General features: G+C 40.4%; 2 protein-coding genes across 2 annotated transcripts in view; both read left to right on the top strand.

The window, feature by feature from the left end:
• The window catches only part of LOC136610432 (olfactory receptor 10A2-like), a 61,763-nt gene extending 60,201 nt beyond the window's left edge, over positions 1-1,562 (top strand). The window contains exon 5 of the mRNA XM_066589661.1: positions 1,530-1,562. Within this exon, the coding sequence (XP_066445758.1) occupies positions 1,530-1,562 (33 nt within the window). The remainder of the gene's footprint in view (positions 1-1,529) is intronic.
• Positions 1,563-4,766: 3,204 nt separating this feature from the next.
• Positions 4,767-13,052, top strand: LOC136610431 (olfactory receptor 1500-like). The gene is made up of 2 exons (XM_066589659.1): positions 4,767-4,796; positions 12,111-13,052. Exons 1-2 carry the CDS (start codon positions 4,767-4,769, stop codon positions 13,050-13,052), a joined length of 972 nt encoding a protein of 323 aa, XP_066445756.1.
• The last annotated feature ends 503 nt before the right edge of the window (positions 13,053-13,555 follow it).

The following is a 13,555-nucleotide window of genomic DNA, read 5'->3' as shown; positions in this document are numbered from 1 at the left end:
TTTGTGATCCGCATCTATATAGACCCAATGCTTTGCAATGGAACAGTCACATGTGCAAATTTTTCATGTACACAAATGCATGCGGTGAAAATTACAGGACACAATGATTTGCAGAACGCATGTAACTGCATTCTGCAGAAAATCATTGTGTTCTGTGTATGTGCGCTCAATAGGGCCGGTGGCCCCATGAATGGGTGAGTGAGTGCTGCCTCTGATTGGTTGAGTGCTGGGGCCAATCAGAGGCAGCTTTCAGCTGTCATTCAATAGCTGAGAGCAGCCTCTGATTGGTCACAATGCTCAGCCAATCAGAGACAGCCCATTCAACAGGCGGGGATTTTAAATCCCTGCCTGCTGAATACTACTAAAAGCAGTTCAGGTGAAGAGCCTGCTAGACGAAGCTGAGCCCCGGCATCTGCAGAGGTGAGTATAGATTTTTTTTTTATGCTTTACACTTTTTTAGGATGGTTTTCAGGGAAGGGCTGTATTTGAATCCCTTCCCTGAAAATTAGTACAGCGCTTGCCAGCAGCCCATTGCTTTCAATGGAGCCGGGTGTATTGAGTTCAATGGGATAACATCGCGCTCCTCTGTGACAGCTGTGGCACAGCTGTGGCAAAGGATAGCGGGCAGCGCTCTTTTTGAGCGTACAAACGCCCGTGTGACCGAGCCCTTTGGGTGGATAGATGCTGCTAGCAGCGTTTTTTTCTGCTTAGGTCACACGATTTTTTGAGTGCATCAGTTATGTGCACAAAAAATTGTGCAACAAAACGTCCGTGTGACTGAGCCCTGAGTGGGGAGAGATGGGGAAAAAAATGCAACTGCACAACTGTAACAACTTTCATGATACATTTAAACTTTTTAAATCATATTTCTTCTTTACTGCTAAGTTTGCAATTGTTTGATTGCTTCTACAGTATAATGTAATGTTATAGCATTATAAACTGCGTTCTGACAGGCAGTCTGTCAAGATATGCCGCAGGCATGCCTTGAAGGCCAGTGCTTGTTGGTAGCCCTAGGTCTTCAGAAGCCCCCAGGATGCATGGCAACTGAACGGCAACACCTGATTGCAATGTCAGTACACTGTCACATGAGAATAGTACATGCAGAAGTGTGAACAAGTGTCCGTGTTCTGTGTGGTGTGGGTCAACCTGAAAATGTCGACGCGCACTCCTCTGTGTGAATCCACCCTAAGGGCTTATTCATAAACATAAGTTTATGGTCCAGTAATGGGTAAAAAGCAGACAAGAGGAATGTCCAGTGGGGGGAATGCAGTTCTCCCTGATACTCCATGAGCAAAAGTATTTTTCTTGCCCATGGGGTCATCTGCTCTTTTGTGAGCTAGGCATTTCACTATGGCCAGTTATGTGGGTGGCAGGCTAGCATCATTGAATTCCTTTATAATTAAGGTATTTGCCACTTGTTTCCTTGCAGAAGTTCTCGACCCTCTGTGTCACCATGTGTGGCAAAAATTGTATGCCACCACAAACCTATAACCGGAATAAGTATAAATGTTTTCATCTTTTCCTTGCAGGCTTCTGAGAGGCTACTAACACATCAGGCTTAGCCAAAGGCTAAGTAATTGACTCACCTTCATTACAGTCTGGTCATAAACAATGGCACAGGCTATGTGAGAGATACTCATATACGTAATAGTCCAGCGCATCAGATGGTAGGAATAAAAGCTTCCATCTTTAATAAAGCTTTTAAAGGCAGAGTACAAATATATTATGCGTCCTCTGACGCATTTCTCACAACTGTCCTTAGTCGTAGCTGTCACCATGCTAAACATCAATAAATACAAGAATACTAACATGAAAATTGAAACACAATTCTAATTAAAGTCTCATTTGGATGCACACATGTATTACCTTTCCTCTTCATCTCCATCAAACATGGCTGCCAAGCACTTTCTTTCCATTAACCCGGATGTAACTACATAGCTCAGATGTGAAAAGTCAAAAAGTGTCTACAACCTAGCAAAATATGTATAGGTCAAGCAATACGGCTAAGTGACTGCTACTGCTAGATTTCTTTAGACTGTAAGATAAGAAATAATTTGGAATTCACAGCCACGGGAGATGAGCAAACTTGTGATGGCTTAAGTGAACAAGTCACATCAAGTGAACAAGTCACATGATGCACTTCAAACCTCACATTGGAAATGCTAGGCCAATAGCAAGAAAGTTTTAACTTTTTGATTTGAGCAAGTTCCATGTGCATATCCTGGCTTTTATATGTTTGAACTGTGTGAGAGGTACCATGGTCAATGTAGAGAACAGACACATCCACAAAGAAGGTTAACTCAGCATTGGCTTGAATTTCCTCTGAGATGTGTGGAAAAGGAATGTAAAACATTTCAGTGATCTGGGTGGAATCATGAGCACTTTCACATTCCAGATTTTCTGTGGGTTCAGGCATCAGGATGTACACAATGCTTCATAGTTGTATATATCAGCACTCTGTGTATAGAGTGAGGATCCATAACCATCAGCTGGTTTCCCAGGACAATCTCATCTACCTTTTCAAGCATCATTGCAGTGGCTGCCACTCCTGAAGGCAAGGAGGAAAAGCATATGCTATATAGTCCAGTTGTCAGCTGTAATAGCCCAGGAGTCTCTATTTCTCATTATTTCTCTGTGTTAGCACATCTGATGCACGTCTGTTTGTTTTATGGTAATACAATGAGAAAGGCTTGTTGCAGTTTGGAAGTGGTAAAGTAGGGGGGAGTTATGTCTTCTTTAAAAAGTTTCACCTCCACTTCTCCCTACTTTTTTACTCACAAAATTGTGGTTTGGAAGAAACCCATTCCTGGCAATACTGCACCTTGTAAGCAAAGGGTTTACATCCAACTGTATAGAGAAACTATAGTAAGTTGGCTCTTTACAAAGTGCCTCACAGGCTAGCAAAAGGTCATCAATGTATTACAGAAGGATGCACCTGTCTGCTGATTGGCACCTCTTTAAATTACTGAGCAGTGTCTGAGAAAACTTTGAGGGACAACTGCCTAGTCCCTACAGGAATTTAGTCCAACTAAGCTGACTTTAAAGATGAAGGCTAATATGTGGTAGCAACATGGATCCAAAGGGATGGAGAAGAAAGCATTAGCCAGAATGATCACTGTGGATGCTTTTACACTTTCTGGCATACTGGATAGCAATGTGTGTGGATTAGGCCACAAGCATACAATGATTGCATCACTTGATTTAATACTGTTAGGTTGTGCTGACTGGGATCTGTTGTGCTACATAGGTTTCTAGCAGCATAGCCTTACAGGTGTGGAATGATTGAGCTGAGGAAGCTGGTTTCCCTTCACTTTTGGGTTTGTAGGTTTTGCATGCCTGTAAAAGTGTTTTGTGTTTGAACAGGGGCTAGTCCAGTGTTTGGCAGGTGGCCAGACATTAGGTGTGGATAGCCCTGTTATGTGTATATGGTGTGAACAGTGTCAAGTTCTTATGTCAGAGCAGGTGGCTAGACATGAGGAGTGAACTACCCTGTTCTATGTGGTTGTGTGTCTGGCATGTGAACCCTAGTGTGTTGCTGTGTGAATGTTATCCTATGCTGCCTGTTTAGTGTCTTTCTAGAGTGGGGACTGCAAGACATGATCCCTCGCTTTTATATTCAGCTTTACCATCTGCTTTAGTGTGCGAGGTTGTGCGGTAAGCGAGTTTGTGTATTTAATGTATCTGTTTCACCAGTTTGAGAGTATCACCCTTTCAAGGAAAGCATAGCAGAGGTTCCAGTGGGCTGCTTTTATTAAGGTGATCGCCCTGTATAGTAGGTAGGGCCTTATCATCTTCCCTGTAGCATAGGGACAGTTGTCCCCTAACTCGTGTCTCCTGGGTCACGTTTGTGTGGGCCCGGTGCTTGGTTGCCCACATGAACATAACAATTGCACTCTTTTGCACCTGCTGTACTTCTAACTCATTTATCTTTTTAGCTACCGGCCTTTACTCTACAACTTTTTTTTAAAATAAACCTATTTGCTTTCTATAATCTTACACCATGTGACCAGATTATTGCTTTTCACTTCCAATTCGCTGGAGAGTGCAGGTAGTTTTCATACAAGCCATTAATATTGATCATTTTCTTTGTCAGACATGTATAAGAAAAAGGAAAATATAAATATATATGTTTTGTTATAAAAAGGTTAAATGAAAATAAAAAGGAATTTCATGCCCTTAGGGCTCTCACACGCTTGCGTCTTTTTAACGCTGCGGTAACGTTGTGGTTTTTTATGTGAATGTCAATGCGACTTTCTAATGTTAAAAACGCATTGCAACTTTGTGCTGTGCGATTTTTGTTTTTAACATTAGAAAGTCCCATTGACATTTGCGTTAAAAATTGCAGCGATATCGCAGCATTAAAGAAAACGCAAGTGTGTGGGCGCCCCAACAGCACTAAAGAAACTGGAACAATGTTTCTAAATCTTCCCATAATCCAATGTTTTATTCCACACTTTACTTTTCCTTGCTTCTCTCTTTATAAAACTCATTGATGCCATATTCTCACAATGAAGTTGGTAATTACAAGTTATTTTTATTTTTTTCATTTTGCTAAAACAAAGGAGACTCTAGAGACAAAGGCAAGGAATCTCCCAAGACCCCTGGCACCCTTCCTTTCTGCGTGTGTATATAAATATCTGTTACATTCCTTTTCTTGTGCCTGATGGCCGCACACTGTGGCTGCCATATCTAGGATTTACATTATTTTCCCCCAATACATTTCCTCACCGCAGAATTGAGATTTATGCAGGAAACTGGATTTCAAAATGAATTATGAGAACCAAAGAATATCTGAGGTAAGTGTTATAAGGAAACCATTGTTAGTCAACAGATGATGAATTATCATTGATAAAGTTCACTTAAAATGTCTGAAATATATATTTATTGAAAAGTCGATAATGGGCTTCAGGCCGTGTTTTTTTATTAACAATTTAACCTTAAAAAGGAAGCCCACAATTACTGATAGAGATCTATAAGTTGAACTTGGCTCTTTATATATTTCCTTAACATCGGCCGCTCTGCCTGGGTCAGATAGAAGTCTGCTGCCATGCCAGTTATTGCACTTTCAAAGTTCAGCCTTTTTTAGCAACTGTAAAATAACTCCTCTTGTCAGTCACTTGTCCGGCAAGCATTGAAGATGCCGGTGAGATCATTAATCAAGGTTGGATTGTGGAGCTTCAGTATTTCTGGGCTGATCTTATCAGCACAAGCAGCCTTGCCATGTCTGAGGGTCTTTACTACTGACTCAACCTCAATGCTGTGATCAGTCTGATATTAACAGGAATCTCAACAGCTTCGGCAACCAGCGCATCTTCTGGTAATAGAATCAAAGGAGCAGACTAGTTTAACCCCTTAAGGACACGGCCTATTTTGGGCTTAAGGACGCAACGATTTTTGTCATTCAGCTGAGAGCTGCCCCTGATTGGTCCCTGTGCTGAGCCAATCAGAGGTAGCACTCACTCACCCATTCATGAATTCATGAATGGGTAAGTGAGAGCAGCCTCTGATTGGTGAGGCTGCGACCAATCAGAGGCAGCTCATTCAGCAGGCGGGGATTTTAAATCCCCGGCTGCTGAATACTACTCAGAGCAGTTCAGGAGAACTGTCGGACGGCCGCGGCTGAACTCCGTCTGCCGGGACCAGGTGAGTGTATATATATATTTTTTGTTTTTATACATTTCTGGATGAATATCAGGGAAGGGCTTATATTTTTAAGCCCTTCCCGAAAATTCATCGTGTGATCGCCGGCAGCCCATTGCTTTCAATGGAGTCGGCTGTATTGCCGGCTCCATTGAATTCAATGGGCAAACATCATTCTTCTCTGCCACAGCTGTAACAGCTGTGGCAGAGCAGAATGATTTGTCTACAATATGTTGTCAATGGGGTCAGCGCTGATGCCGCCGGCCCCATTGAGCGCATATAGAGAAGAGAACAGGAATCGCAGATCGCAGATAGGTGCGATCTGCGATTTCTGTTCCATAATTTATCGGACGAGCGCATAAAAAGCGCTCATGTGTCCGATACCATTGCAAAGCAATGGTTCTCTAAGATCGCAGATCGCATGCGCAGGGCGCACGGAAAACCGCCTGTGTGACCGAGGCCTTAGAATGCAGTACTTGTTTAGTAACCTCCATGTTAGTGCTATTTAAGTGTGTGTAAGTGTGTGTGTGCGTTGCAAGGCTAGGGTTCAGTCAGACGAGCGCTCCACGGATGAACAAAATGCGCGTGACCTAAGGTCTGTGCATATGCTTTGTTCCCTTGCAGAAGCACAGCTGCTCCAGGAAGGTTCCCTCATCACTGAACAATGTGACAGAACTATAAGAGGACACCCTGCGGCACTGGACCATGATGCTGTGTCAGTGGACCGCGATGCTATTGGATTGCTTTCAATGGGACTGGCGCTGCAGCCTGCCCCTTGAAAGTAATGGGATGAAGTCAACCCCCGCAGTGATATTCAGGGAACGGCTTGAAATATAAGCCCTTCCCCGAAAATAAGCCCATGCTTAGCTGTCAATTAATTGCTGAGCGCGGCCTCTGACTAGTCACAGTGCACAGCCAATCAGAGGCAGTGCTTTATGGAGGTGGGGATTTTTAAATCCCCAGCCACCAGAATGCAGAAGGAGAACTGCCGGGGAGCTGCACAAAGAAGCTGTGCCGGAGCACTAGGTGATGTATTAGGTTTTTTTATTTTTTTCTGTCAGCTTTGGCTTATTTTCAGGGAAGGGCTTATATTTCAAGCCCTCCCCCGAAAATCACTGAGGGGGTTTCCTGCAGCTCACTGCTTTCAAGGGGCTGGCTGCAGCGCATAGGAGGCATGGATGTCCTATCTTTTGCAGATGTGCATATTTTGTGCCTGTAAAAGACAGATATCTGACCAGTGCCATAGGGAACCAATGGTTCTAATAGACACACTTTTTTTCCGCACATAGTTGCGCGCAAAAAAATGCTAGCTTGACTGAGCCCTTTGGCAGCAAAATCTGCTATCAGTCTACAGCCACCAGCACAGAGAGAACTGAGAATTAAAGGTGCTGTCTGCAGTGGGTAAATGTGCTAAATCCAGTATACAAGTCATATAATGTGAAGGTATGCTTTCAATGGGGAAAATAAAACAACTTTGATGTACTAACAGCACTAAAGAAACTAAAACAATGTTTGTTAAAGGGATTGTCCAGTGGTAAACTACTGTTAGCCTACCTTTAGAATAGGTCATCAATGGCTGATCAGTAGAGATGAGCGAGCATACTCGCTAAGGCAAACTACTCAAGCGAGTAGTTTCTTATGCAAGTACCTGCCCGCTCGTCTCTAAAAATTCGGGTGCCAGCGGGGGAGATGGGTGAGTTGCGGGAGTGAGCGGGGGGGATAGAGTGAGAGAGAGATCTCCCCCCCCCCCATTCCTCCCCGCCCTCCCCTGCTGCTCCCCCCCCCCCCCCCCCCCCCGCCGGCACCCGAATCTTTAGAGACGAGCGGGCAGGTACTCGCATAAGGCACGACTCGCTCGAGTAGTTTGCCTTAGAGAGTATGCTTGCTCATCTCTATTGATCAGCAAGGGTCTGCCAACCAGGACCTTTGCTGAGCAGCTGTTCACTGGGCCATTGTTCTTGTACATTGAACTAATTTTTGCAGGAAATAGACAGTTTCATTCCCACTGTAGTGGCCAGGCTTGGTATTATGGGCAAAGTTCCCATTGAAGAGAATTATCCCTTTCCATTCCATCCCATGGTAATCCTCTACTTGTGAATTGGAACCCTTGGGAGCACAGAGAATTTTTTCTATTTTTTTCATTTTGCACTTTACCCACATTCTACTGGATGTGGGTTCTTCTCTTGCTGCACTCCAAGCCATGGATGCTCCGTGGGATGTAAGGTTATTTATTACAAAGCAAACCAGGACTTCATTTGCTAGGGGGTCAGTCCTCCACCAGGAACTTCCCCGCTTGTGCCACATAAGTCCCTTTCCTTTTAAACCAAGCGCCTATTTGGAGGTGCTGTACTATTTGTACATTGTAGTGAATTGGAATTTTGCCTGTATTACCAAGTCAGTCCATAGCAGTGAAAATGGAGCTAAATTATTCCTGAAGAAATCAGCTTAGTACATGAGCACACTGGCCTGGTGTACATCTGATCTGCAAGGGTCCAGGGTGGTAGACCTCTGCCAATCTGTAATTGATGGCCTATTCTACAGATAGGTCATCACATGTTTACAACTGGCAACCATCTTTAAGTCTTCCTTTAACTCTTACTAAATTATATACTTTATTTTCTCTTCTTATTCTGTGAAGAAAATTTTTTACCAACTTAATAAATCCCATGCCCTCAAAATGAAGCTGTTCATTATTTATTTCTTTTTTTCTCAATTTTCAAAAACAAAAGAAACTCCTGAGAAAAAGGCAAAAACTCTCCCCAAAGTTATGTTACCTGGCACCTGGCCTTTCATTTTGTACATAAATATCATAACTTAAACTGGAATGTTGTCTATATTTTGCTTAGGCAATCTCTTTTTATTAAGAAGTATGTAACAAGACATACAAATATCGAGGCCGATTACTCAACTGTACAGGAGATATGTATGCTTGTAATCAAGATATGCAGGTCCCACAGGATGTACAATATGATGCAGTTTAAACACCTAGGAGTATTCTTATAGGTATTTTAACCCTGAACGGCTTATGTCTTTTAACTTTATCATAAAACATAAAACTATAAAACGATAACCTATAAATCATAGGATAGGGATGTGGGAGGACGGAGTCGTCTAGGCAGGTTCTTAAGAGTTCCTGGTCTGGAGACTTTCTATTTTATTATTTATGAGGTTTATTTCTAATGACTTTGTGTAAGGCTTTAAGTGGATGAGGGAGGTGTGTTTGCGGTGAAGCGGAGATGGTTTACCCAGATTAGTATTAGTATAACCATACGTTATTTTTTATATTTAATTGATGGTGACCATGTTGTTAGGAATTTAGTTCTGGTGCCGTTTTCCAAGCACATGAGTTCCTCAAAGTAGAATATTGGATGAATTTTATTTTCCCATTGGGTTAGAGAAGGGGGTTCACTGTTTTACCACATTAGAGGGGTGAGTAGCTTGGCTGTGGATAGTAAGATTGTTGGCAGGGTGTTTTTTCTTGGTATAAAGTTTTTAGAAGGTTGCCACAGTAATACCTCCTCAGGTGACAAGTTTAGTGAGGTCAAGCAAATTTTGTTGATTTGGGAAAATATTGGTTTCCAATATGGAACTATGCCTTGGAACTCCACCAAATACGTAAGACGGTGTCCCCTGAAGGCCACATCTTCAACAGCTATCAGAGGGTGTTAAGTTCCATTTGAATAGTAATGTGGTGTTTCGTACAGTCTCGTTCAAAGTTTAACTTAATTTTCTTGAATGCAAACTCATCTTGAAAAACCATGAGAATTGCTTAGGATTTTGTCTGTATTTTCTTTAGACAGGGTAATGTTTAATTATTTTCCCCATTCTCTTAAGAACCATGGTTTGTGTGTGGCTGAGTCTAGCAGCACTCCTTTGTGAAGCTTAGAGTTTAATTTTTTGCAAGGTTTGGCGAGAGATAGATTTGAACCATAATGGATCTAATAATGTATTGTGTTATAGATCATGAGATCTTGTGAGTAGTTTATAAAGATTTAATGCTTCTAAGAAATTGGGTTTGTAGTTAGGGGTGAGAGGTTCATTTTGTTCTATTTTAATAATTGTAGGGCCTTTTAGGATTTCATATATTGTCATGGACATTCTGTTCCAGATGTGAGAGGATGGTGAAGGTTTTTTGCTAATGATGAGAGGTATTAGGGAAGCTGCTGTCTAAATTTTTTATCATTTCCCCTGATTCTTCAGAATATAGTTGAGATTAATGCAGGAAACCGAACTTAATAAATACATTTGAGAGCTAAAGGATATCTGATGCAAGTGTTGTGAGTAAACCTTTGAAGCAATAGATGTTAAAGTCTATTTAATGCAACTCTCCAATCTAGAGCTCAAAATTGGTATATACATCGGAACCTATTGAGGATTATCACCAGTTATTTATACTTTTTTCAGCTCTTGGTCTTTGACTGCATTTTAGCTCAGCTTTTTACATCCCCTAACTGCTAAGGACGCAGCCTGTACCTATGATGACACAGGGGTGTGTCTTAGACTACTTCAGATTATGCACTGTAGCTAAACTATAGTTATAGATCACAGCTTTGTTGTAATAGTGATGAGCTAAAAAGTAGCCAATGAGCAATATCGAAGGCAAAATAAATAGCAGATGATCACCCCCTGTATGTACTGACTTGCACATGAATACTAAGTTCCCGAGTGGAGGATCATTTTAAGATTATGCACAAAGTGTCAGGAATATATATATAAAATACATTTACTAGAGTTATATAAAAATGTACCATACTTATTTAGAGCTACTAAATATGTTGCATCAAGGTGTATTATTTCTCTTTTTTTGCAATTGATAAAACAGTCCGTGTGCTGAATTTAGAGAGTTGAAAGTATACTTTACTCAGTGACAAAGTAGATTTTCTTTTAGGTTCCATGGAGCAGTCAAATGGTTTAGTTTCCTCAAGTAAATGACAAGCAATGGATTATCATTACAGAAATTCTAAGGTATTAAAAGTATTTAGATCTGGTTCTTTTTTTCCCTTTTTTCCTCTCTTGGGAAGGACGGGCAGAGGGCTTTGAGTTTGTGGTTTTATATGATTTTTTGTTTAGGTTTTGTATAATAAAATTAAATTATGGAGCTTAACTGGTTGAGGTCTGGTTTACTTTGAGCCTTCGGGACCAGACAGTAATTCCACTATATACAAAAAAATCATCAGTTACTCAATGGTTAATGCTCAGACTTGTGTAGTTTTCATTCTGAGATGTACAGTAGACTAACAGATAATTTCACGTGCATCATTTTGATCCAATTCACATCTTTTTCAAGGAAATCTAGAAATGTACGTATTTACAGATGTAGAAAACATTTACATTTATCATGTTATAATAATTTAGCTACAAGGTGCTGCAATGCTGTAAATTGAATCATCAAATGTATCAGTCATGATAAGTTCTGTTTATAGTATATAATAAATGTAATGTTGTGCATGGTGGAAGACCAGAAAAAACAAACAATGTCAGGAATTTCAGAATGAAATGTATACAGGCATACACCACTCTTCTGCTCTGCAGACGATTTGTGTCCTCCTTGAGCTTCCGTTAAGATACCAGCATTAGGTTTTCAGATTCAAGATTCCAATTTACCACTTTTCTCTAAGTATTTGCCATATGTGCTTACTATGTGTACATATGGTATGCTTCCTAATATTTATTCTATGGATGCATTAGCACTATCAGAATCAACAGTATGGATTTGATACCATAGTTTATTATACCATATGTGCATGTCATTCTCTTCCAGTGATCTATTATACTGATGTATTATGACTGTACCAGCAGCATGTTTGTGATTTCAGGGCTTCAGCTATTATACATTAAAGAGGCATTCTTATCTCTGACAAACATAGCTGAGATGAGAACAGCCATTCTAATGTCCCATTCACCCATGACCAGACTTAAAGAAGCCACCAAAGTATTGCTTCAGGTCTTTACAGTCACTCATGGGTTTTTGACCACCTGTGTCTTCAGGAATCTGGTGGCAGCTGGTGATAGCTTCCTCTTTCTGCCATGTCAGGTAGTATAGCCAGTGTTCTTTTAACTTTGAACTTGTGAACTGATGCCAGCTGTATTTCTAGGAACATTCAGTGCCTTTCCTATCAATTTGTATCAATTTCCTTGTTTGTACAAGGCAATGATCTTTTTCTAAGCTTTTTGGACCACTGTCTTGATTAAACCACATTTACTGCATGCAATTAAAGATCACAGTCAATAAAATATTTTGAATTCTACTGTAAGACCACAGTCTGAAATAGAAAAACTATAAGACCTAATAGATTGGCAGCGGTTATAATGGCACACTAGCTATTTATAATTTTTAAAAAATCACGAGAGAAGGACTTTAGAAGCTTTCTATTTAGAAGCTTCAATTCTAGCTGTTAATTAATAAGAGAAAATGAATCTTTCTTTTTGTTTATTACTGTTCTTTTAACTACTAGTTTTTCTGTATGTAGGCAAACAATCTGACTGCGGTCACAGAATTTTTCCTCTTAGGATTTCAAGTGAGCCATAATTTAAGAATTTTGCTATTTTCTCTTTTCCTGGTGGTTTACTGTGGGACAATATGTGGGAACCTCCTGATCATCACCCTGGTGTCCACCAGCAAGACCCTCCACACTCCAATGTACTTCTTCATCTCACAACTGTCCATCAGTGACATCTTGGTGATCACAGATATGGTCCCCAACATGCTTCATGTGCAAATGAATAATGGAGGGACGATTACTTTTACGGGTTGTCTGATTCAGCTTTATTTCCTTAGCAGCTCAGAAATATTTGAATGTTTTCTTCTCACAGTGATGTCTTATGACAGATATGTGGCCATCTGTAATCCTCTCCGGTACACTTCCATCATGACAAATACATGTTGTGTGATATTGACCATCATCTGTTGGTTGCCTGGGTTTTCCATCACTTTGTTTTACACCATAACTATAGCAAAGCTAAACTTTTGTGGACCAAATATTATTGACCATTTATTCTGTGACCTTCTCCCCTTACTAGAACTTGCATGCTCTGAAACCTTCAGTGTCCACTTGCAGATTTATGTATTAGGCATTCCAATTATAATAATCCCAACCGCAATCATTGTAGTGTCTTATACTTATATTATTATAACAGTCCTAAGTATTCCATCCATCACTGGTAGACAGAAAGCCTTCTCCACCTGTAGCTCCCACCTCATTGTGGTCTCCATATTCTACTGGACTATTTTCAGCATTTATTTTATTCCCAAAAAAAGTCAAACTCTCTCCAGGAGTAAAATCCTATCCCTGCTATATACTGTGTTTACTCCTTTGATCAACCCCCTTATATACAGTCTGAGAAATAAAGACATTAGAAAATCCGTACAGGAAAGACTTACTAAATCTTTTATATGTGGTAATTGTTCATAAATGAATCTGTTAAGGTTTCACCTACAAATACACCTGCACCATCTCAGATTACTAACACTATAAGTTAATTTAGGTTAAATAACAATTTGCTTGTTATCATCAAATTCCACCATTAGGCATATACAGTATAAGTTTTATGCTTTTATATATAATATGTATAGTTTGGGATTATAGGACACATACTGTGATGGTTTTGGCTGGCATCAGCTATGGGTCATTTTCTTTTTTATGTATATATTTTTATTTTATTCTGTATTTTTCAAACTTATTTTTGTAACTATTTTTTTAAACATTTATGTCACCTATGACATCATATAAGTCCTCTGTGTGTCGCTCACATTGTCTGTCTTTTTTTAAATTTTTATTTCACACTTCATAGGAGCCCCAGTTACAGGTAAAAATTTCCCCTGTAGTGACAGTCACTAGCAGATCTGATCAGGATCTGCTAGGACCCTGCAGCGCATCTTTAACAGGGTGGCACCTGGTGGTGATGTGATCACTGG

Source organism: Eleutherodactylus coqui, chromosome 2, assembly GCF_035609145.1.
Source record: "Eleutherodactylus coqui strain aEleCoq1 chromosome 2, aEleCoq1.hap1, whole genome shotgun sequence".
Taxonomy (NCBI): domain Eukaryota; kingdom Metazoa; phylum Chordata; class Amphibia; order Anura; family Eleutherodactylidae; genus Eleutherodactylus; species Eleutherodactylus coqui.
The sequence above is the reverse complement of the archived record's forward strand: the minus strand, read 5'-3'. Positions and strand labels throughout refer to the sequence as shown.

Bases quoted from the DNA above. Each gene is read 5' to 3' on its own strand.
- LOC136610431 (XM_066589659.1), top strand. From the start codon at position 4,767: ATGAATTATGAGAACCAAAGAATATCTGAG. The intron at 4,797-12,110 runs GTAAGTGTTATA...TTCTGTATGTAG, and splicing joins AGAACCAAAGAATATCTGAG to GCAAACAATCTGACTGCGGT.